The following is a 19469-nucleotide window of genomic DNA, read 5'->3' as shown; positions in this document are numbered from 1 at the left end:
TGGGGATTTGGGGGACCAGCAGTTAGCGTAATGACTATGTCACGGAATTCCCATGTAGCCGACTGCAGTTCGAGTCCCGGACTGGTGGCTTAAACTCACACTGGGTGCGTGTGCATGAGTGCCCAAGATCCAAAGATAAGAATGGAGGAGAAGGGATTGCTGCGTGGCCATCCTCCCTGGGCGATGATTTCTGTCTGTGTCTCTCTCTCTCTCTCTCTCTCTGTCTGTCTTTCTGGTGAGTGCACGCACCCTACAGCAAAAACCTCTCCAGAAAAAAAAAAAAGGAAATTTAATTCTGGGGATTTTTAATGGAGTTTTTTGAACCTTTAAGTGTTTTGTAGAAACTAAAAGTAGGGGGTCCTGGCAGGGGTAAAGCCAGTGATTGATAGCAGTATGTGGAAGGTACACTTGAGCACAAAGTGTACCATTTAGATCAAAACCTTTGGACTCTGAAAAAAAGCATTAAATTCTCTACATCATGACTAAGATTGAGGGGGAAAAAATAGATTACAAAGGGAATCAAGTATGAGGAATATGTCCGCTTTGGGCTCATGCTACAAGAAGCAAGATCCCAGCTGCAGTTTGACGAGTGTGAAGCAGGCACCTGCCTTGCTTGCAAATATGTGCACAAAGGAGAGCTCATTCACTGGGAAGAAAGACCCATGGTTGGCACACTCATTTAGTCTTCCAGGGCCTTAGTTCCTTGATCTATGAGCCCTTACAGCTCAGAGACAGGCTGTACAAGAATTTTTGGTTCACAACATGACAACTTGGTTGATGTCCTAAATTTAACTATACTTTGAATTGAATTTGCCTGACTGGAGGTTTACTCTGTTTAAAAAAACAAACAAACAAACAAACAAAAAACAGACTTTAATCATCAGACCATCATTCTATGGCTGTTTTCAAATGTTTATTTGTTTAGATTTAGAAGGCAATGCAGATTTCTGTTGAATGCCCATGAAGACCTGGTCACGCCCCTTTCTTTGCCCTGGGTCAGTCCTTAAGTTGTACAGTTATTTCGTATTTCAGAAAATGCTCCACAGTCTTGCATATCAAAATATACCGACAAGTAGCATCAGAAAAGAATTGGCAATTAGAACTAGAACATTCCCGAAAGGCCTTCCGTCATTTAAGAGAGCACCTTCCACAGGGGAATTTATCCTCAGTGCAGGCCATTGGCTCAGAAGAGCCACTCACAGAGTTTCCGATACCAGCATGGAATTGGCTCCTGCCCTTGGGAGTATAAATCGCTGGCATGTGATCTGAAATCTCTGTCTTACAGGTGGCGCGTGACTATTTCAATATTTGAAAACCATTCCATTCACTGACTTCCTATCTTTATACATGGATTTAAAAAAAAAAAGACACAGATATAATAAGTGTGTCCATATTTTAGAGTCAGAGACTTTAAAAAAAAAAAAACTGACTCTTAAAAATGATATCTCCAGAGTATTAAACCCTAGTTATTTCCTCCCTGATTTGGTAACGTTTAGAGACCTCAGAGAATGTTTCGTTAGTGTGGTGTCAGTGTTATAAGGACAGAACTTTTAAATCTGATCTTTGATATCATTCCCTAGGGCTGTGTCTATACTACCCTCCACACTGAAGAATGTAAATAAATTGGTGTTTGGCTCAGGTTAAGCCGTGATAGAAGCTGGTTATTTCTACATAAGCAGTACATTTCCCTCTGTATCACCAAGAGTTTCCAAGTAAGGATTTTCAAGAGAAACAGCTGTCGTTTGAAAAAGATTTGTGTGAATCCAGATGGTTTCTTAGAGGATAAATCTACTTGATCATTTAAAATTAAAGTCTTTCAGTAAATTTGAGTGCTTTATGATTTTAAATATACGTGTGTGTGTGTGTGTGTGTGTGTGTGTGTGTGTGTGTGTGTATAAACCACTGGCCTGTCTTATCTAGGGCTTTATCTCTGGAAACAACGAAAACCTCATAACAGTGTCTCAAATTATCCAGCAATTAAGCTGGCAAAATACCTGAGGGAACTCTTTGTGACAGCAGAAACTATTAGTGAAGAGAGATAGGTAGACACGAGCCACCTTATCTGGAGTATGTGGCACTCAGCCTCCGGGAATTGCCACTCTCAACCCCTGATACGTGATGGTATAATCACTTTCTCACAATTATAATACTGATTACAGATTGCTTTACAAGACAAACATATGCAACTATATTGCTCGAGTTACCAATTTCTGGGAATCTGGGGGGCAAAAGGCCCTGAATCCCCCTGATAGGACTCTGAGGAGGTAGACAGACAGGAAACTGGAATGCGGTGGGCTTTTCAGTAGCTCTCTCTTCCCTTGGCTCCTAGCGTTTTCTGTGCTACACCCACAGATACTCACATGAGGCCTCATATAGCCACCTTCCCAGACATTACTCTGTCCCCAGGATCTTTCGTCTGTACTTTCTCTGTGTTCTGTTTCCCTCCCAGGGGCTCTGTTCAAAGTTAAGCAACAGAAGTGATTCACAGAGAGATGTTAGTGGCCAGTAGGATTTAATCCTGTGACCCCTCGAGAGCATATACAGAATCACCAGAATCTTCTAGCGATTAACAAAAGGGAGTCATCAGTAGTAGAGATGTCGGATTCTGTGTGGATCTAAGACTGTGAAACTTGATTCTGGAACCACCTGTCAAGTTTTACCACTATATCTATTTCACCTGTGAATTTTTAAATTCTGACAGAATAATAGGAGGGGATTCACAGGCAGGCACATGAAAAATGATTTTTTTTTTGTTCCAAAGTCAAAAGCTTTCATTAATACACAGAATTATGGAAAAGTAGAATGCTGTAAAGCAACTTAGCTGTGGAACATCATGGTTTTTTTTTTTTAAGGTTTTTGCCATAGGGCACATGTGCTTGCCAAAGAAAGAGAGACAGTGAGAGGGAAAGTAAAAAATCACCCTCTAGGAGGATGGCCACATTGCAATCCCTTCTCCATTCTCCTCTTGGAAGTTTTACCACTATATCTATTTCACCTGTGAATTTTTAAATTCTGACAGAATAATAGGAGGGGATTCATAAGCAGGCACATGAAAAATGATTTTTTTTTTTTTGTTCCAAAGTCAAAAGCTTTCATTAATACACAGAATTATGGAAAAGTAGAATGCTGTAAAGCAACTTAGCTGTGGAACATCATGGTTTTTTTTTTTTTAAGGTTTTTGCCATAGGGCACATGTGCTTGCCAAAGAAAGAGAGACAGTGAGAGGGAAAGTAAAAAATCACCCTCTAGGAGGATGGCCACATTGCAATCCCTTCTCCATTCTCCTCTTGGAATTTTGGCACACATGCACATGCACCCGGTGTGATTTTCAAGTTTCCAGGTCTGGGACTCGAACTGCAGACAGTCATGTAGGAGTCCACATGGGAGATCTGGCTTTCTATCTGCCATATCACTTGCTGGCCCCATGTGTTCATCTTTTCTAACTTGGCTGTTGCCACTGGCAGAAACTCCTGAATGAATGACTAAAAGTGGCACAAGTTGTGAAGTCTAAATACTTACTAGACATTGTCAAATGAACAAAATAGAAAAATGAGCAGCAGCAAAAATTATCAGCGTTAGCAGAAATAGAAATGACACTTGCTCAGGCATCTGACTCGTCAAACTGCACCAGCCTCTGTTGACCCGCAGAGTCCCTTGGCCAGTCACTTTTCTTCTGTGATACAGAGCAGGACTTTTCTCTTCACTTCAAGGACAGCAGGAAAAGGGGGTTTGAGGAATAAATCCTGAGACCTAAGGGACTGGTCCCTCAGTTGCAACCACTGGTGAGTGTTTTAACCACCCACCTTACACTGATATTTGAAACACAGCCTGCAGAAGGAGGCCAGCCTGCCCCCTGAATCTGACTGCTGAGCCATCTGGTATTACAGCTGACCTGGAAATCCAGTACATTTCAGACCTGTGTTACAGCTGGTGTGGGGAAATCTAAGAGACAGGTGGTTCCCTTAACAGCTGTATGTTCAGTTAGGGCCAGCAAGAAAGAAAATTTCACCCTGAGCATTCATTCATGGGTTCTCTGGGCTCTGTAGCATCTTGCTATCCTTTTGCTATAATAACCATTTTACGTGTGTGTGTGTGTGTGTATCAGAAACAGTCTTTAAACCATTGTGATGTCTCTCAATGTGTACAAAGTGCCACAGAGGGGAAAACACTAATTGCTACATCTAAGGGGCCTGTTTAGATTTGGAGGTCTGCATTTATCCCCAAAATTTCAAGATAACTAAGAATTGTTCTTATTAAATGAATCATTATATAGACCAAAAGAAGCATAAAACTCGGTTAGTCCTGTAAAGGTAAATAATAATTTTGATTCTTTTTTTTTTAAAATCACAAGAGGGTACATACACTTACCAGAGAGAGAGTGAAAGAAAGCACCTCAACAATGGGACGTGCTTATATCACAATCCCTTCTCCTCCATTCCTCTCTCCTGTTGGGATTTTGGGTATGCACATATGTGCACCCTGCCAGTTTTTGTTTTATTTTTAATAATTATTTTAACTTTATTATTATTATTTAACAATTTGACCAGAGAGAAACAGAGAGAGAGAAGGAAATGAGAAAGGAAGTCACTGCACTTGAGCCACAGTTGGCCACAGAGGAGTCCAGTACCTTTAAGTCCCATGCCACCTGCTGGACCCAGCACCCTGCATGTTTTTCAGGCCTCTAGAGCTGGGAACCCACAGTTCTGCGTGGGAGATCTGACTCTCTATGCACAACACTTAACCACTGTACTATGAGGCAGTCCTGATTCTTTTTCATTTGTTTTGAGTGAACACTTTAGCTATGTACTCACATAATTGTTCTGTTTTATTTTGGAAGGGGGTGGATTTTAGGCAGGTCTAGTTTCTATTTACTAATTTGAAGGCAGTGAACTAAAATAACTAAGATACAGAGAAAATAAGATATTTTCTACTAAGTCATTTAAGAACCAAGTGTATGGAACCAAAAGAAGACTCTTGGGTAGTCCCAAGACCCCCATATTGGCACAAGTTCATTGCATGAACACACCCAGCCAAGACTGAATAGGGGCAGAGATCCTACCTAGACTCTGCCATTTGTTGTGGCAAGGAGCTGTGACCACCTGGAGATGAGACATCTCTTTTGAATTCACATGAAGGTTCCAAGTTTGTTTGCAGAGCATGGCACCTGTAGAGCTAAGCCGTTGAGGTAGGACAAATAGTCAGTGAAAGAAGTGCTATCACCAGTGTTATTATGTCTAGGACATTCTCCTATGTGTTACGCTAAAACTAGAACTTAATGGCATATCTTAAAGAATTTTTATTTAAATGCAGTAAAGAATTGAGAGCAATGCATAATTGGAAAAGGATTCGTAGTGATAAATCGCTGAGTTCACTCAACCAGCTGCACAGGCAGAATGGACTCTGGATGAATTTAGTACGATTTTGAGATCTGGAGTATCTTGCCTTCTCCTCTTCTGTATATTAGATTCTTCTTTTCATTCCTTTCCCCTCATCACCTGTCATCACATACTGCTTAGACACCAGCTTCAAATGTTCTTATTAAAAACTGAAAGCAAAGCTCACCCATTTTGTATTCACTAAGACAAACTTTGTTCAAGAGAACAGTACTTAGCCGAATTCATACTAAGATGGACATAGTTAGGAGCAATCAGATTTCTCCTTCCTCAAGGGAAGTATTTTAATATTTAAATAGCAAGTGGACTACATCTCCCTAGTGTATTCTCAGGTAGTAGGAAATGGGGACCGGGGTGTTTGAGTGTCAAAGACAAGAAAACATCCTTTATTTCTAAGATCACTGTGTATTGGTCAGAGCTTTTAAAGTTGGCCCAACATATATACAGGGACACACCATTTCCTCAGTTTACATCATCTTTATTTCTTACTGCTTTTGTCCTATCATTGTGTTTAGTTCCCTATCTTCATTTTCCCTATCATTCTTTAGGTCAGCCAAAACTTTCTATGGTGACTTCTGAGCAGTGCCAAACTGGCATTTGTTTTTTATTTCATGAGTTTACTCTTCCTTAATTTTCTTCTTTTCTGTCAAGCAAACTGCCCCATCCCTAAATCTTCTTGTTTTAAATACCTCACCCCTGAAAGCTTCCTGCTTGAAAGTGTCAGATTCTGCTTTATTATTTACTTGTTTGTTTTAATTCCAAGAGGGAACTGACAGTCACTAGAAGGAGAGAGAAAAGTCATGCCATTAGGGTGTTGTCATGCCCCCATTCTTTTTCCTTCATTTCTCCAGCCATCAGGATTTGGGACAGTCTCACACACACACCCGCGCACACACACAATTGGTTTTCAAGCATGTGGGGGTCTGGATTGGAACCACAGTTGGCTGTGTGAGATCTAGCTTTCCATGCTTAACTAGTGGGCTGCAGATTATGCCCAAATTCTTCTTCATTCTGTGAAGCTCTGATTATTAAGTAAGATAGAAATTCAGAAATTCAGAACTCCTCTGTTGCTTCTTTATCTGGAAGTGAACTCCATAAGCGTGGAGAGGAAAAGAGAAGCTTAGTGTCTGTTTGCTAGAAGCGTTTAGAAGATGTTTTCTGTTTTTCTTTCTATACCAAGCTGAATGAAGGATGGTTGGTTTATTTCTTCTTATAAAAATGGTTATGATGAGTTACTGGAAGCTAGGACTTTACTTTCCTATTAATATTTAAAATTACTCTTTGATTTGAAGCAATTTCTATAACATTTCGGGAACTTACATTATGTAAGTAAAACTGAAATCTCTAGTTAAGCTGATTAGTTCAATTTTAAAAAAACTACTGTCATGTAGCATCATCAAGCGAACACCTGGTCAAAGAAGTCAAAATAGCTAAAGGAAAACCTCGTGAGAAAATGGCCAGTCTATTATTTAAAGAAAGTTTATCATTTAAAATTTCCTCCATCATTCAAGTGATTTTTTTAAGGGTTTTGTGATCCTTGGATCTATGGACTTTCTTAAATGCCAAGATGGCAGCACTCTACTATATCTGAAAGTTGAATGTTTTTGCATATTTAATTTCAGTAGACTCCAACTAAATCAAGTGTAAGACAGTGAGGTTCCAGGTTTTTTGTGTTTGTTTTTTTTTCCAAGTGAGAAGGAAGCATCTTAAATACCTTCAGGAATGGTGTGTGAATGGGATTGCACTTTATTTTCTTGTCTTTTGCATGAGTTTTTATGTTGAGGATTCAGACTGCCAATGTGTGATTTTGATCATTTGATAGCATGCAACACCAGCTCCATGCTCTGCAACTGGGACATTGTGTTCGGCTATTTCTCTTATTTGCATCATTCCCCTAAATAGAACTGATATTGATGCCTAAGCCTGCATATTGCTGTCATGCTACTTGCTGTGCTTGGTGCATGAGTACCACTCAAAGCTTTTTGCAGCCTTTTCTGGCTCTATGTGTTAAGATCCTTTAATAAAGTTTTGAGGTACATTATATACTATCTTGAAGACTGCATCCATTCTACTTTTTTTTTCCTCAGTCCAATTTATACCAAAGACAGCAGCTGAGATCAAAGATAGTATCTTTTTTTCTTTAACTTTCTACAATATTTGTATACCCCATATTTCCAAGTGTGATTGTGCTAAGAAACAGTGCGCTGATTAACAAATTGTTAACCAGAGTCCTTATCTACAAGTTGAAGAAGAGGTCAGCTGTCCTTCAGCAGGCAGAAACAATGACCAAAGGTTTTAACACTAATTTGGTGCGGGAGTTTGTTTGGAAAAGAGGGTATGTGCTGGCCAACTCTGGAGGGGCATTCAACCTCAACTCCCATCCATTCTTGGAAATGAGGAAGTAAGCGTTTTCCAAGTCGGTGTGCCACTGCCCTATTTAATACATGGGCCAGAGTCTACTAATATCTGTTTGGGCATGCGTTGTCACTTCATTTCTAAACTGATTAAAACATAGTCTTTCATTTTGGCAAACAAGGATGGTGTGTCATATGTACACAGCTTCACATTATGTACTATAGTGGAAATAAGAAAGAGTAAGGTACTATCCAAGCTTTCAAGAAGCTCACGATCCAATTGTCTGAACTTATGAATATAGAAAGTGTTTTATGAGTGTGATGTAGTAGAGATATCCTTTAGGAAAATTAAAGTTAATGAAAGTTTATACTATTGTTACTTTGATTAAATACTTCTCTTTTTGTAACTGCTATGCCACAAATCCCATTAACACCTCACCGAACCCAGTACTGCTTCCTACCCCTATTCCTGAATAGCTGTATTACAGAGAGTTGGTAGAGAGTTATGAATTGATCTCCAGTGTGGACAAAGCTAATAAATATAATTTATGAAGAAAGGCACTGTGTAAATGCTTGAGATGTTGCTATTACTGTTCTCATATGCTTTATTATTTTTAAATTGTGCATCCTTTTAAGTAGATTATTTGTTCGCCACAGTCTCCATTATATCTAAGCAAAGCATTCACAGAGATTTCTAAAACCTTTTCATTTCTCTCTGTAGGTTGTTGTTTCGTAACATTTTATACAAGAAAAGCTGCACTTGAGGCCCAGAATGCACTGCACAATATTAAAACTTTACCTGGGGTGAGTCGGTTTACTTTTGTACCAAAATCACTTTATTGCTTGAAAATGGTCCTTTCAACTGAAGGTTCTAGTTATGGGCTCTTAGTGCCAAAAATGACTTTGGTCTTTTAAGAAGTGTTTTCTGACCCCTCTGTTTTCTGCAGCAGCCAGACCAGCTGGCTGGCCCATAAAGAAGTGCCAGCATTAATGCTGACAGGAAGAGCTCTCAAATAGCATGTCCCCTGGTTAGAAAATCAGAGTGACCCTACTGGGTAGCTGTGACTGCCAAAGAGTGTTGGGTGGGCTAAGATTTTAAAAGGAAAACACACACACACACACATACACATACACACACAAGAGAAGCAAATGGAAAATGAAAAGCTTTTACTCACCAGGAGCCTCTTTTCAAATTTAGCCTTTAGATTTTCTTTTGAAAGGACAGAATGTACCCTGTTCAGCCATAATATTTAAGCCTCCTAATGGTTTTTAAACAGTCGATGGTGGTTAACAAAGTCAATGTTTTAATGCCCAATTTGTGGCTTCATGTTGATATAGAACAGAAAATACAAAGCTTACAATTTCTTAACATTTCCTTCCTACTAGTATTTGATGATTAGTGCAGTCCCTAGAAATAAAGCGATGTTGCACATAGCAACTTCACTAGAATCCATTCCTAAAAAATGTTATGACACTGGTATATATTTCATGTTGGTATCATTGTCCCTGTGTTCCATGGATATTTTCACCCTGGATTCAAATCAGTAATGAGATCATTCAATACCATAATGATGTGTACTGGTTTATAATGAAGGGTTTATGGGAATCAGTACAATGATAATAATTTTATTGAAACCTGGTTTGGTAAGAATAAAATAAATATAATGTACCTAATGTTTCAGGGTGTAAGTCTACCTTTGTGTCATTTTTCTGTCCTTGCACACATGCACAAATCTGTGTGAAATGTGTTTGTACACAGTAGCCTATGTACATATAAGCATCTTATTCTCAATTACCCCCAGATAACATAGCGTATGTTTAATTCACCTTAGATCTATTGAGAATGTTGAAATAGTGGGAAGATGCTTGACAAAAGGTTTTCAAAATATTAGCTTTTGAATCACCCAAAAGTAATAAATTTTGAACTTTGGTCTTGAATTATACCACTTTAGTTTTCCCCTTTTCAAGTGGACAAATCAATGAATACCAAGTTTTAAAAAAAAAATGTGTGGTGACATATTTAATTCTCCCTCCTGATTTAATTTCTCTACTTCTTCCTACAAATTCTAAAGTGTTTCTTAGTAAGACTGCTTTTATTAAGTCTATGTGCTTTGCTCAGTGACTTAAAAAAGATAGTATTATTTCAGCCTCATTCTCCATGTAAATGGAATTTTTCCAACGTGAATTCTTAAGAGATTGTGGTATTAGGTCACATTATTGAATGAAGCAACCAAGACAAATATTTACTGGCTCAGCCAACAAAAGAAGAAAATAATTTTCATTTCCCAGGCCCCTAATCAAACCCAAAGAATCACTTTGTATCCTTTCTTCTTAAAAAAGAAATACTTTGGCTTGGGTTGTCTGAAATGTCATGACATATTTTTGCATAGGAAAATAGAAGAAAAAAAAATCATGACTTTTCCTACAATCCAATAATAATTAGCACACAAAATCTCTTCTTGGTGTGCTTTAAAAAATTACTTGAGATGATGACTCATTATTTAGCATTTAAAGCATAGTATAATTTGATGCCAAATTGCATAATATTTCAAATGAACATGAAGCTTGATTAATTGAGATTAATCCACTCTACTAGAAGCCCAGGACCCAACGTGCCATCTCTATGTGTGAAGGTGCTCTCCTGGAGCCCAGAATTGATATGATGAATGGGCAGGCTTAGATGCAGAGAGGTGACTAACAACTCTGCTTCTGTTGGGGATATCTTACTCCGACCCTTTTCTTAGCCAACCAGTAACATCTACTTTTTTGTAATGTTGCATGTGTTCTTTTTCTTTTTAAAAATTTGGCATGTGGTGATTTGGGAGACCCATTGTGAAGGACAATAGTTTGGAAGTTGGGAAAGATATTGGATTGTTTGCATATTTCTTTTTAGTCAGTTAAATTTTATATGCTCAGTGACTAGCAGCAGGTTAAATGAGGATTTGGGAAGTCAGATCTGATTTATAAGGCTCTAGCTTTTTTACTATGTACAACTTGCTACATTTGCCATTTCAAATATGGTAACTCAATGGTAAATGAGGACAGAAGTCCGTATCTTGCATTATGTACAGCTTTCTCTGATAAACATCACCCTTAAACAACTATGGGAAAAACTTGAAAGCAGTTGCTGTTCAGCTGGGAGCCTTTGGTGGACAGGAAGAAATGGGACCAGACATAAAAGATTAATGAATATTCTTGAAAAAAAAAATATTACAGGGTACCTTGCTGTTTGATTACAAGCCTTGGAATTAGTCAACATTTCCATAATTCTAAACCAATATACACCTGTTTTCCCACTGTGATGTGAAGGCACAACTTAATTTAACAGAAACCCTGCTGTGCTAAATCTCTCATTAAATACCAAGTGAGTTCGGTAATTTAAAGTCGTAGCACTACTATTTTAACTGGTTGCCTTCATATTATGAAATTAATAAGAAATTAATGATGCACTTTGCCATATGCCTTCAATTTCTTTCTGAATAAAAATAAAAGGGATAAAGAAAAATGCATCACCAGCTGACACTTTAAAGCTTTTCTGGTTGTAATCATTTTCCTGTGGATAAAATCCATTAAAAAGGCACTTGCTGCCTTTTTTCTACAGTGTCCAAAACTTTCCATTTAAAACAAGATCAAATAGTGCTGGGGTTTTTTTTCTATGTAATTTTCTTTTGCAGTTGATGTTTGTATCATAAGGAACTTTCATCATGTACCCGAACTTGATTAAGGTTTAGGAGTTTGTGGTCCCCTTTATGCACCATCTTCCTTTCTTGAGGGCAAGAAAGAGCTTGGCTAGCACAGGAGGCAAAAACAAACTGAGACCATTATGCAGTCAAATGTGTCTGCTCTTAAATTCTGACTTAAAGGCATCCTCCTTTTCATGTCTGGCATGAATTTTAGAGACCCTTTATATGGAGTAAAAGTGGTGGGATTCAGGTGAGGAATCAGGGCCCAACTGAACAGTGCGAAGTTCGAGGACACATTTCTCAAGCCTACTTCCTACTGTGTAACGGAGAAAAACACAGGGTCTTATCTCCTTTGAAATGCTCAACATAAATCCTACAATACAATAGTAGAAATAAAGGCAATAAATCCTACAGCTCAACACAGAGAGAAAGGAATGAGAGTCCGAGGTCCTTTTCCTTTGTTTGATCATGCTGTCCTCAAAAAATGGTTGCTTGATGCTTATGCATGGATCAAACCTTTGATACAATCCCTTTTTAATTACTGACATTCTGTAGATTGATAAATTTCAAATGCTTAATTGAGTGCCTACTATGTGCCAGGCACTTGGCTAGGTGTTGACAGGAAATAGAGATCAAGCCCGATGGGACCGCTAGCTATCGTAGCTGGAAAGATGAACAGTGGATAGGTAATTAATACTTTCCTAGTTTATGTTTTAGTGCTTTTCTACTTCTGACAGAATACCAGTCACACACACACACACACACACACACACACACCCTTGAGATCTCTAGTGAGCAGGGTTTTTATAGCCTGGTAAGAATATAACCAAGTCTACACAGGCTGCTGGGCTACCAGATGAGCCTTTGGGTCTGATACAGCATCATTAGACTGACTTTTTCCAGTGCCACACCAGTTGTATTCCTGGACAAATTTTAATTGCCTCTGCTTTGTTGATGTTGCAAATTGGGTTTAGAGATAACCTCCTTTGTTTAGGGTTTCAGGTGGGAACAACCTGACTAGTAATATTATTCAGCAGAACTGTCATTGTCTGCCATTGTGTTTCCCAGAGAGAAATCCTTGGAAAGGCATCTTGCAAGATTCATTTTGTTTTCGTTGACCTAATTTAGCTCAATTAAAAAATAAAGACTGTAATGAGGCACAAAAAAACTACCAAGATTTTACAATAATCAGATGTGAGGGCCAAATATTCTTGTGCCAGCGACAGCTCTATGCATTATGTCATTTATTTTTTAAGGTCTTAACACATATTGTCTCTAGCAATAAGACTTTTTGATTGAAAATCTACAGCAGTATCATTAGAGCATTCACTGTATAAATTAATTTAATTAAGGATGTAATAAGAGAGGAATACAGTTTTGAAAAACCTCTTAAATTTTAACAGCAAGGAGGAATCTGCAGAATCTAAATGTCTTGTAAAATATTAATTGCAAATTTCTTCCAGACATTTTCTCTCCATACGCCTTACCCTTTTCTTTTTAGAATCACTACCAGTTTTATTAAATGCAGTTTATATTAAGGAGTTATTGCCCTAAGAGAACATTTGTTTAGAGAGCTCTATTTTGGCAGTGGCATACTGAAAGGTGGTTTATAGTAACACATGCAGTGTGATCAAGAACTACATGTAGATTTCAGATATTTAAAAAAAAAAAAAAAAGAGCCTGATCCAGTAGGAAGCAGCTATAAATAAAATGGCCCCTTGGGGACAGTGTGTTGACCCACATGAAGTGAATGGGCCCCTTCTTGGCTGACTCTGAAAGAGATAATTTACCTGTGTGGGTAGATGCTCTCTTTCCAAGTGGGCTTTAACTCAACTCTCTATAGATTTGCCCCGGTGTTCTTTAATAGTGGTGTGGCTAGGGTTTTTGTTTTGTTTTGTTTTGTATTGTTTTTTTTTTTCAATAGAACACCTCAGCTCTCACTGGGTCTAAATTCAATTTGCTCATTATAATATATTTTGGGGTTCTCATTTTCTTTGAACCACCTCCCTAATTATCAGTATGTATTTAATGCCTTTTTTTCTTCATAGCCGCATTAATGTAATTTTGTCGTCATCATCATTGTTATTTCTGTCATAAAATCTCTTAAGTCTCATCATCTCATACCATGGAAATTTCCCCACAGTCATCCCATTTAAGTCAAAGCTTAACTAGCTCAAGTTAGGGAATATTGTCTCAGATGACTTTTATTTGAAACTGTTATTTTAAAAAGAAAAAAAGAAAGAAAGGAAGGAAGGAAGGAAGGAAGGAAGGAAGGAAGGAACGAAGGAAAGAGAAAGAAAGAAACAGTTGCAACATCTGTATGAACAGGAGGTTTTTTTCCTCCTGTAGCTAGGCCTAAAGACAGTGATTTGCACATCATGTTCACCAAATTTAAGGAGTAGGGAGCCTGATCCAGGAGGCCAACATAGCAGAACCTTCAAAAAATGATTTTTTCTCAAAATCTTTAGTTTTGCTATAGGCTGTGTGTGCTCATCTTAGAGGGACAGAGAGAGAGAGAAAGTGAAAGTGAGAGGTCACCCTCCTGGGGGATGGGCATGCATGCAACACACATCTGACATGTTTCTCAAACCACCGGGTTCAGGACTTGAATCATGCAGTCAGCCATGCAGGATCCAGCTGCCCCAGCCACCACACCACCCATTGGCCCAAGTCCTCAAAATCATATGTCATATGGAACACACAGACTATTCCTTCAACTCATTTTCAGTGTGTGTGAGGCACTATTCTAGACACTAGGGATTACAGTAGTAGCAGTCGTACCCTTTACAACTGGCTCACAAAAAATCAAAACCTTGCGTCACCATGTTTATATGAGGGGGGAGAGTCTTCAGAAAATTCATGGAAATGCATATTATAAAAAGGTATGCATGGATTATGATTTTTTTCCACCGTAATAAGCTTATACTGTAATTCCATTTTCCATGAACTATTTGAAGTATGAAGTATCCTCCTACATGGTACATGAATTTTGCCTATAAATATTACAAATGTTCTAAAATACAAGATGAATATAGATTTATGTTATTAATGTATATATGCATAAAAATACAATTTGTTTCATATACACAGGTCTATACTTCACATGTGACTCTGCATACTTATAGATAGATGTGCATTCCAAAACACATAGCTGTAATTTCAGTAAAAAAAAATACAGTAAGATACTACTTAAAGCTACTTTTTTATTTGACCTGCCAACATACTCTTCATTACTTTGTAGTCCATGTTATTTTAGACTTAATGAACTATCTATCCCAGTTCCTCAATATATAATTATAGTTTTTATGTTATTTGTTTTTTGCTTTAAGTCAGGATCATGGCTGATTTTAGTGCATGTGAGAAGACTCTTGACAACTGCCATTTAATGATGATAATCCCTGCCTTTCACTTTTTTTTTTTTTAATTTTTTCCTATGAGACAGATGTGCCCACCAGACAGAGGCAGACAGAGAGAGACAGTGAAAGAGAGAGAATGAGAAATACCCGCTGCTCTTTCCCCTCTCCCCCAGGAGAATTGGCCACACTGCAAAGCCCTTGTCCATTCTCCTCTTAGCATTTTGGGCATGCACACACACATTCCCAATGTGTTCCCCAAGCCTCCAGGTCCAGGACTCAAATCACTCAGTCAACCCTGTGGAACCCAGCACCTTAACCACCATGTCACCTGCTAGCCCCCTGCCTTCCACCTTTTAAACACGAGTGGGGGCTGAATGGGATATAGCCTGTAAAAGTTTAGTGCCTTAAATGTGCCTTATAAGTCATTGTTTCTACTTGCTAGCATCTATTGGCAGTAACTCTTCTTAAGTAGAATGCAGCATATAAAATGTGGTTCTGTAGCGTGTATAAGTCAGGACATCCATATGGTGTACATTCTTCAGATTTATGCTTGCAGAATTCAGTCTAGGTTCAAATATTTGGCCCCACAGGACAACCTGAAAGGAACCATTACCCCTGCCATGTGTGTTTTCTTCATTGTATAATATTGGGTTGTCAGAAAAGTCATGATGTATTTTTTCTGTTTTTCTATGCAAACTGTGTCATGACTTTTCCAACAACCCAGTAGTTTAATCTCATAGAAATCTAAACAAAAAGTGAATACCATGTTTTCTTTGTAATGACTTTTTTAAATACCATGATGGAGAGTGCCAAAGTGTACCAATGGAGCCCCTTGAGGGTGCAGAAGCCGCTTTCCAACCTAGGAGCCTACATATGTGGATGAGTAGGGTCAGGGTGTAGAACCCATCCCAAGTGGGCCTCTGCCAGGAGTGGCAACTTTGCTACCAGCCCACTGGTGTAGACCCAAGAGAGAAAGTGGAAGGATGGAAGGAAACCATTGGCCCACTAGTTCCCAGGCTATAGGCCCAGGCCCCAGAGATCTGGGAAAACATATTTTAATACTTCATAAAAGGCCACTGATATTACATATTTTATCCACTGTAAAGTTTTACATACCACCTGGCTATTTTGCTTTGGGCTGGCAGTCTAGCAATTCTGTAACTTTAATTGGCAATGATTTACATATGGCTTTGATTAACTGATGTGAAACACTAGTTACTTTTAATTCATGGCCCACTCAATACAAGGAAGTCTATGAGAAAAAAATTAATGAGAAGTCCTTGGTGGTGAAAGTTGAAACACTAGCACAGAATAGAAACAGGGAGACATTACACCATTTTTATTTTATTTTATTTTGGCAGTAGAACTCAGGGGAACATCACTGTTTTGTTTTATGAACAGCATGGTCTCAACTACATACATAATAGGACTGTTGTGAGGGCTTTGGAGAGAATGCATGTGAATGTCCTGGCAAAACTGCCCTGTGTCGTTGAGGAATATTGGTATCTCATCATTACCACGTGGGATATGGTAGAATAGCACAACAGCAAGATGAAGTAATAGTTAGATTTCAGAGATAGTCATTTCTCTCTGATAGTACAAGATTAAATTGGTAATATCAAGTTTGCTTATATAAATCTCAATTCCCAGAATATTCAGATTTCAAAAGAAGATTGTTTAGAGGGTTGGAAAGATTTTGATTTAAAGGACTGGATGAAATTGCAGAGAAATGGGTTATGATAGTCAAATGGAAGGACAGAAGTTTGAAATAAAGCTAGAATATTTTCCTACCCACCAAAAAAATAGAGAAGAGCTAAGCTGGAGGAAGCTGAGGCCAGGATCAAAGGGAATCTTAGACCTCACCTACTCAGTCAGGGCCGGTGCGTCCGTGTAAGGAAAGCACACTGGTCGCTTAGAAGGAAGGAGAGAAGTTTGTGTATCATTTGCAAGTTTTTTCTTTTTTGTTTTTGCTTTTTAAGATAAATTTTTGCTACAGGCTGCATGCACTCACCAGAGAGACAGAGAGACAGAAAGTAAGAATTCTTCCCCCCAGGTGGATAACTGTGCTATAGTCCCTTCTCCTCCAGTCTCCTCTCGGGATCTTGGGCATGCAGGCACATGCACTGGCTCCAAGTCTTAAACCACAGTTGACTACGTGGGAATCCAGCAGCATAACCATTAGACTATCTGCTGGTCCCCCGTCTGCCAGGTTTAGCCATAGACCTTCACAGTACAAGTGCTCAGGAAGTCTCACTAGAATTATGACATAAGCTATTGAAGTTATTTTGATAATGAACAGTATTTCAGGACCATATGATTCCAGCTTTCATGACCCACAGTCACTGAGATGAAAGAATAAACAGTAAACAGTATGTATGGGAGATTGAAGGTAAGGGACACCATGACACATGTTCTCTTTTTTACTCTTTCTTGTTCCTGACTGTCACTACTTTCCGTCAGCACTCAAAACACATATTCATGCTGTCATCCCCTCCTCCACCAGCACTTAGAGATGCTTGAAATTTCCTTTTCTCTTCCTCTGTAAAACAAAATGCTTGGACCAAATGATTCCTAGAGAGGGGTCCTTTCCATTCTTGTAAATGGTCTTTATGCATTGTCTGTAGTCATGTCCTATTTAATGAAAAAAGATACATATTAATATATCTGGCTTTACCTCAATTATTGGTTAGTCATTTTAGAGGACTTTATACAGACAAACCTAGATCATTCAAGATTTGACTGTCCACTCTGAGTTTCTCTGGGCATCTGCTTTCCCTTTCTGGTTAAGAACCAACAGCTTAGCATTCATGATTTTTCCACCAGGGAAGAGAGAAAGGAAAGGGAATTCTAACAAGTCAGTTTAATTCCTTGTTTACAGCCTTGGTTTGACAAGAAAGGGTGTTTAACCTAATGAGGTTTCAGGATTATTGGTGGATTTCTTTTATCTATTTGATTCCTGTCCCCATTTAACATGGATAAGTGAGTTGTCTGTGTTTGTAAATGGCTTTATGGGGTTGTTTATTTGTTATCCTTTCTAAAAATATTTCAGGTGATATATTGATAGTGTTCACCTTGTAATTCTGAGGACACTGAGGTGCCGGTATTAAATTAACTTCTCTGACCTCCCAAGCTAAAGTAGTGACAGAACTATAAATAGAAGTCATAGTTACCAAGACTCCCCCACAGCTAGGCCTCATGGCAGGAGATTTAGGCATCCTGCTCACCAAATTTAGGGCTCAGGTGCCTGACTCAGGAGGCCAACATTACCATAGCTGTTTTTTGACAGAACACCCTTATGGAGGCTCTATAACTTCATTTTAATTTTCCCAGCACAAGGCCCATGCTGTGTAACCCATTTTACTGACAAGGAAGCCGAAACTCAAAGGGATTACTCGGCTGATGACGGAATTTACGGGCAGCCTAATTCACACTAGTGTGTCTGGACTCTGAAGCCAGGGGGCACTCACCTCTGCTGTGTATGCAGGAAGGCTTGCTAGTCCCAGACCCCTGAAGCAGGTGGAGGGTCTCGGAAGGACCACGTTCCCTCTCTTAGGAACCATCACACACACAAAAACCTAAATCCTCAGCCTTTCCCACTATTGCCATCTGCAGGATGGCAGGCAGAGTCTTTCTGTGGGTGTGGAACATCAGGACAGTGCTACTTTTGGCTCTGTGGGATGGCACATTAGAGAAGTAACAAAGACATGGAATCAGGTGGACAGATCACATGCCGCAAACTTCCCTGCACACATGCCTGCATGCACGTGTGACAGTCCTGCCATAGCAGGAGCACTGGGGTCCTTGGCTACAGCTCTGTCCGAAGTGTGAAACGGTGCTCTCCTGCACAGGCATAGGTCATGAAAACCCATCAGTGGGCGAGGTAGGAGGTTTTCTGGAAACTTGGGATGTGGTTACTAACAAGGAGCTCCCTAAGAGGAAGCTAGAGATCAAAGACAGTCTGTAAGAGGAACTGCTTCGCAAAAATGATTATAAATGCAGTACCTTTCTTCAGAGGAGTGTAGCTTTACCAGCATCATCTCATTGACATTCATGTTGTTAGGGTGCTTTTCTTTATCTGCATCCACAGGCTTTTGGTCCCAATCCGCAATCTGCATTCTAATGCCCTGTCTCCATCCAGCTGGCCTTCCCCACCCCCCATCTCTCAATATGTTCCATAGGGGAAGGGCAGTTGGGAGTTGAGGTTTATCTGGAAGAGTAAGCAGAAACCCTCTTAGCTAACAACGTTAAGGATGAAGTAGCAAGACCAAGAGCAGGCTGCAGCCATGACTTCATACTCAAGCTAGAAAACAAGTAGAAGTCTGAGCCCACCTACCATCATTAGATCTTTCTGCCCTGAAAACACCAGAGGACCTGTAGAAAGCAACTAGTTCTACCCTGTTATGTTATTGCTGAGAAAACTAAGACCCAAGCAGAAGTATGTATCACCATTTAACTTTCTGAACCTGCTGCTGCCAACAGGAAGGGACCAGATTCTTCATACCACCATTGAGGACACTAAAAAAATAGAACTATGCAGCCAGTAACACAGGTACTATGATGGGGCTGAACACAGTCCCCTCCCTAGCCCCATAAAACAGCATGTTACCTCTAGGCCATAGCGAGGTCACGGGTGAGAATGCTCAGTCAGGGGGACACTGCATCCAGGGCCCAGGAGCTTGGACA

General features: G+C 39.3%; 1 protein-coding gene across 14 annotated transcripts in view; it reads left to right on the top strand.

The window, feature by feature from the left end:
- The window catches only part of CELF2 (CUGBP Elav-like family member 2), a 744392-nt gene that overhangs the window by 601845 nt on the left and 123078 nt on the right, over positions 1-19469 (top strand). For all 14 annotated transcript variants that reach the window (XM_027772460.1, XM_027772458.1, XM_027772463.1 and 11 more), the window contains one exon: positions 8469-8551. In XM_027772460.1, the coding sequence (XP_027628261.1) occupies positions 8469-8551 (83 nt within the window). The remainder of the gene's footprint in view (positions 1-8468; positions 8552-19469) is intronic.

The sequence above is a fragment of the Tupaia chinensis genome, unplaced genomic scaffold, assembly GCF_000334495.1.
Source record: "Tupaia chinensis unplaced genomic scaffold, TupChi_1.0 Scaffold000275_1, whole genome shotgun sequence".
Taxonomy (NCBI): Eukaryota; Metazoa; Chordata; class Mammalia; order Scandentia; family Tupaiidae; genus Tupaia; species Tupaia belangeri.
This window is presented reverse-complemented; position numbering and strand designations above follow the sequence as displayed.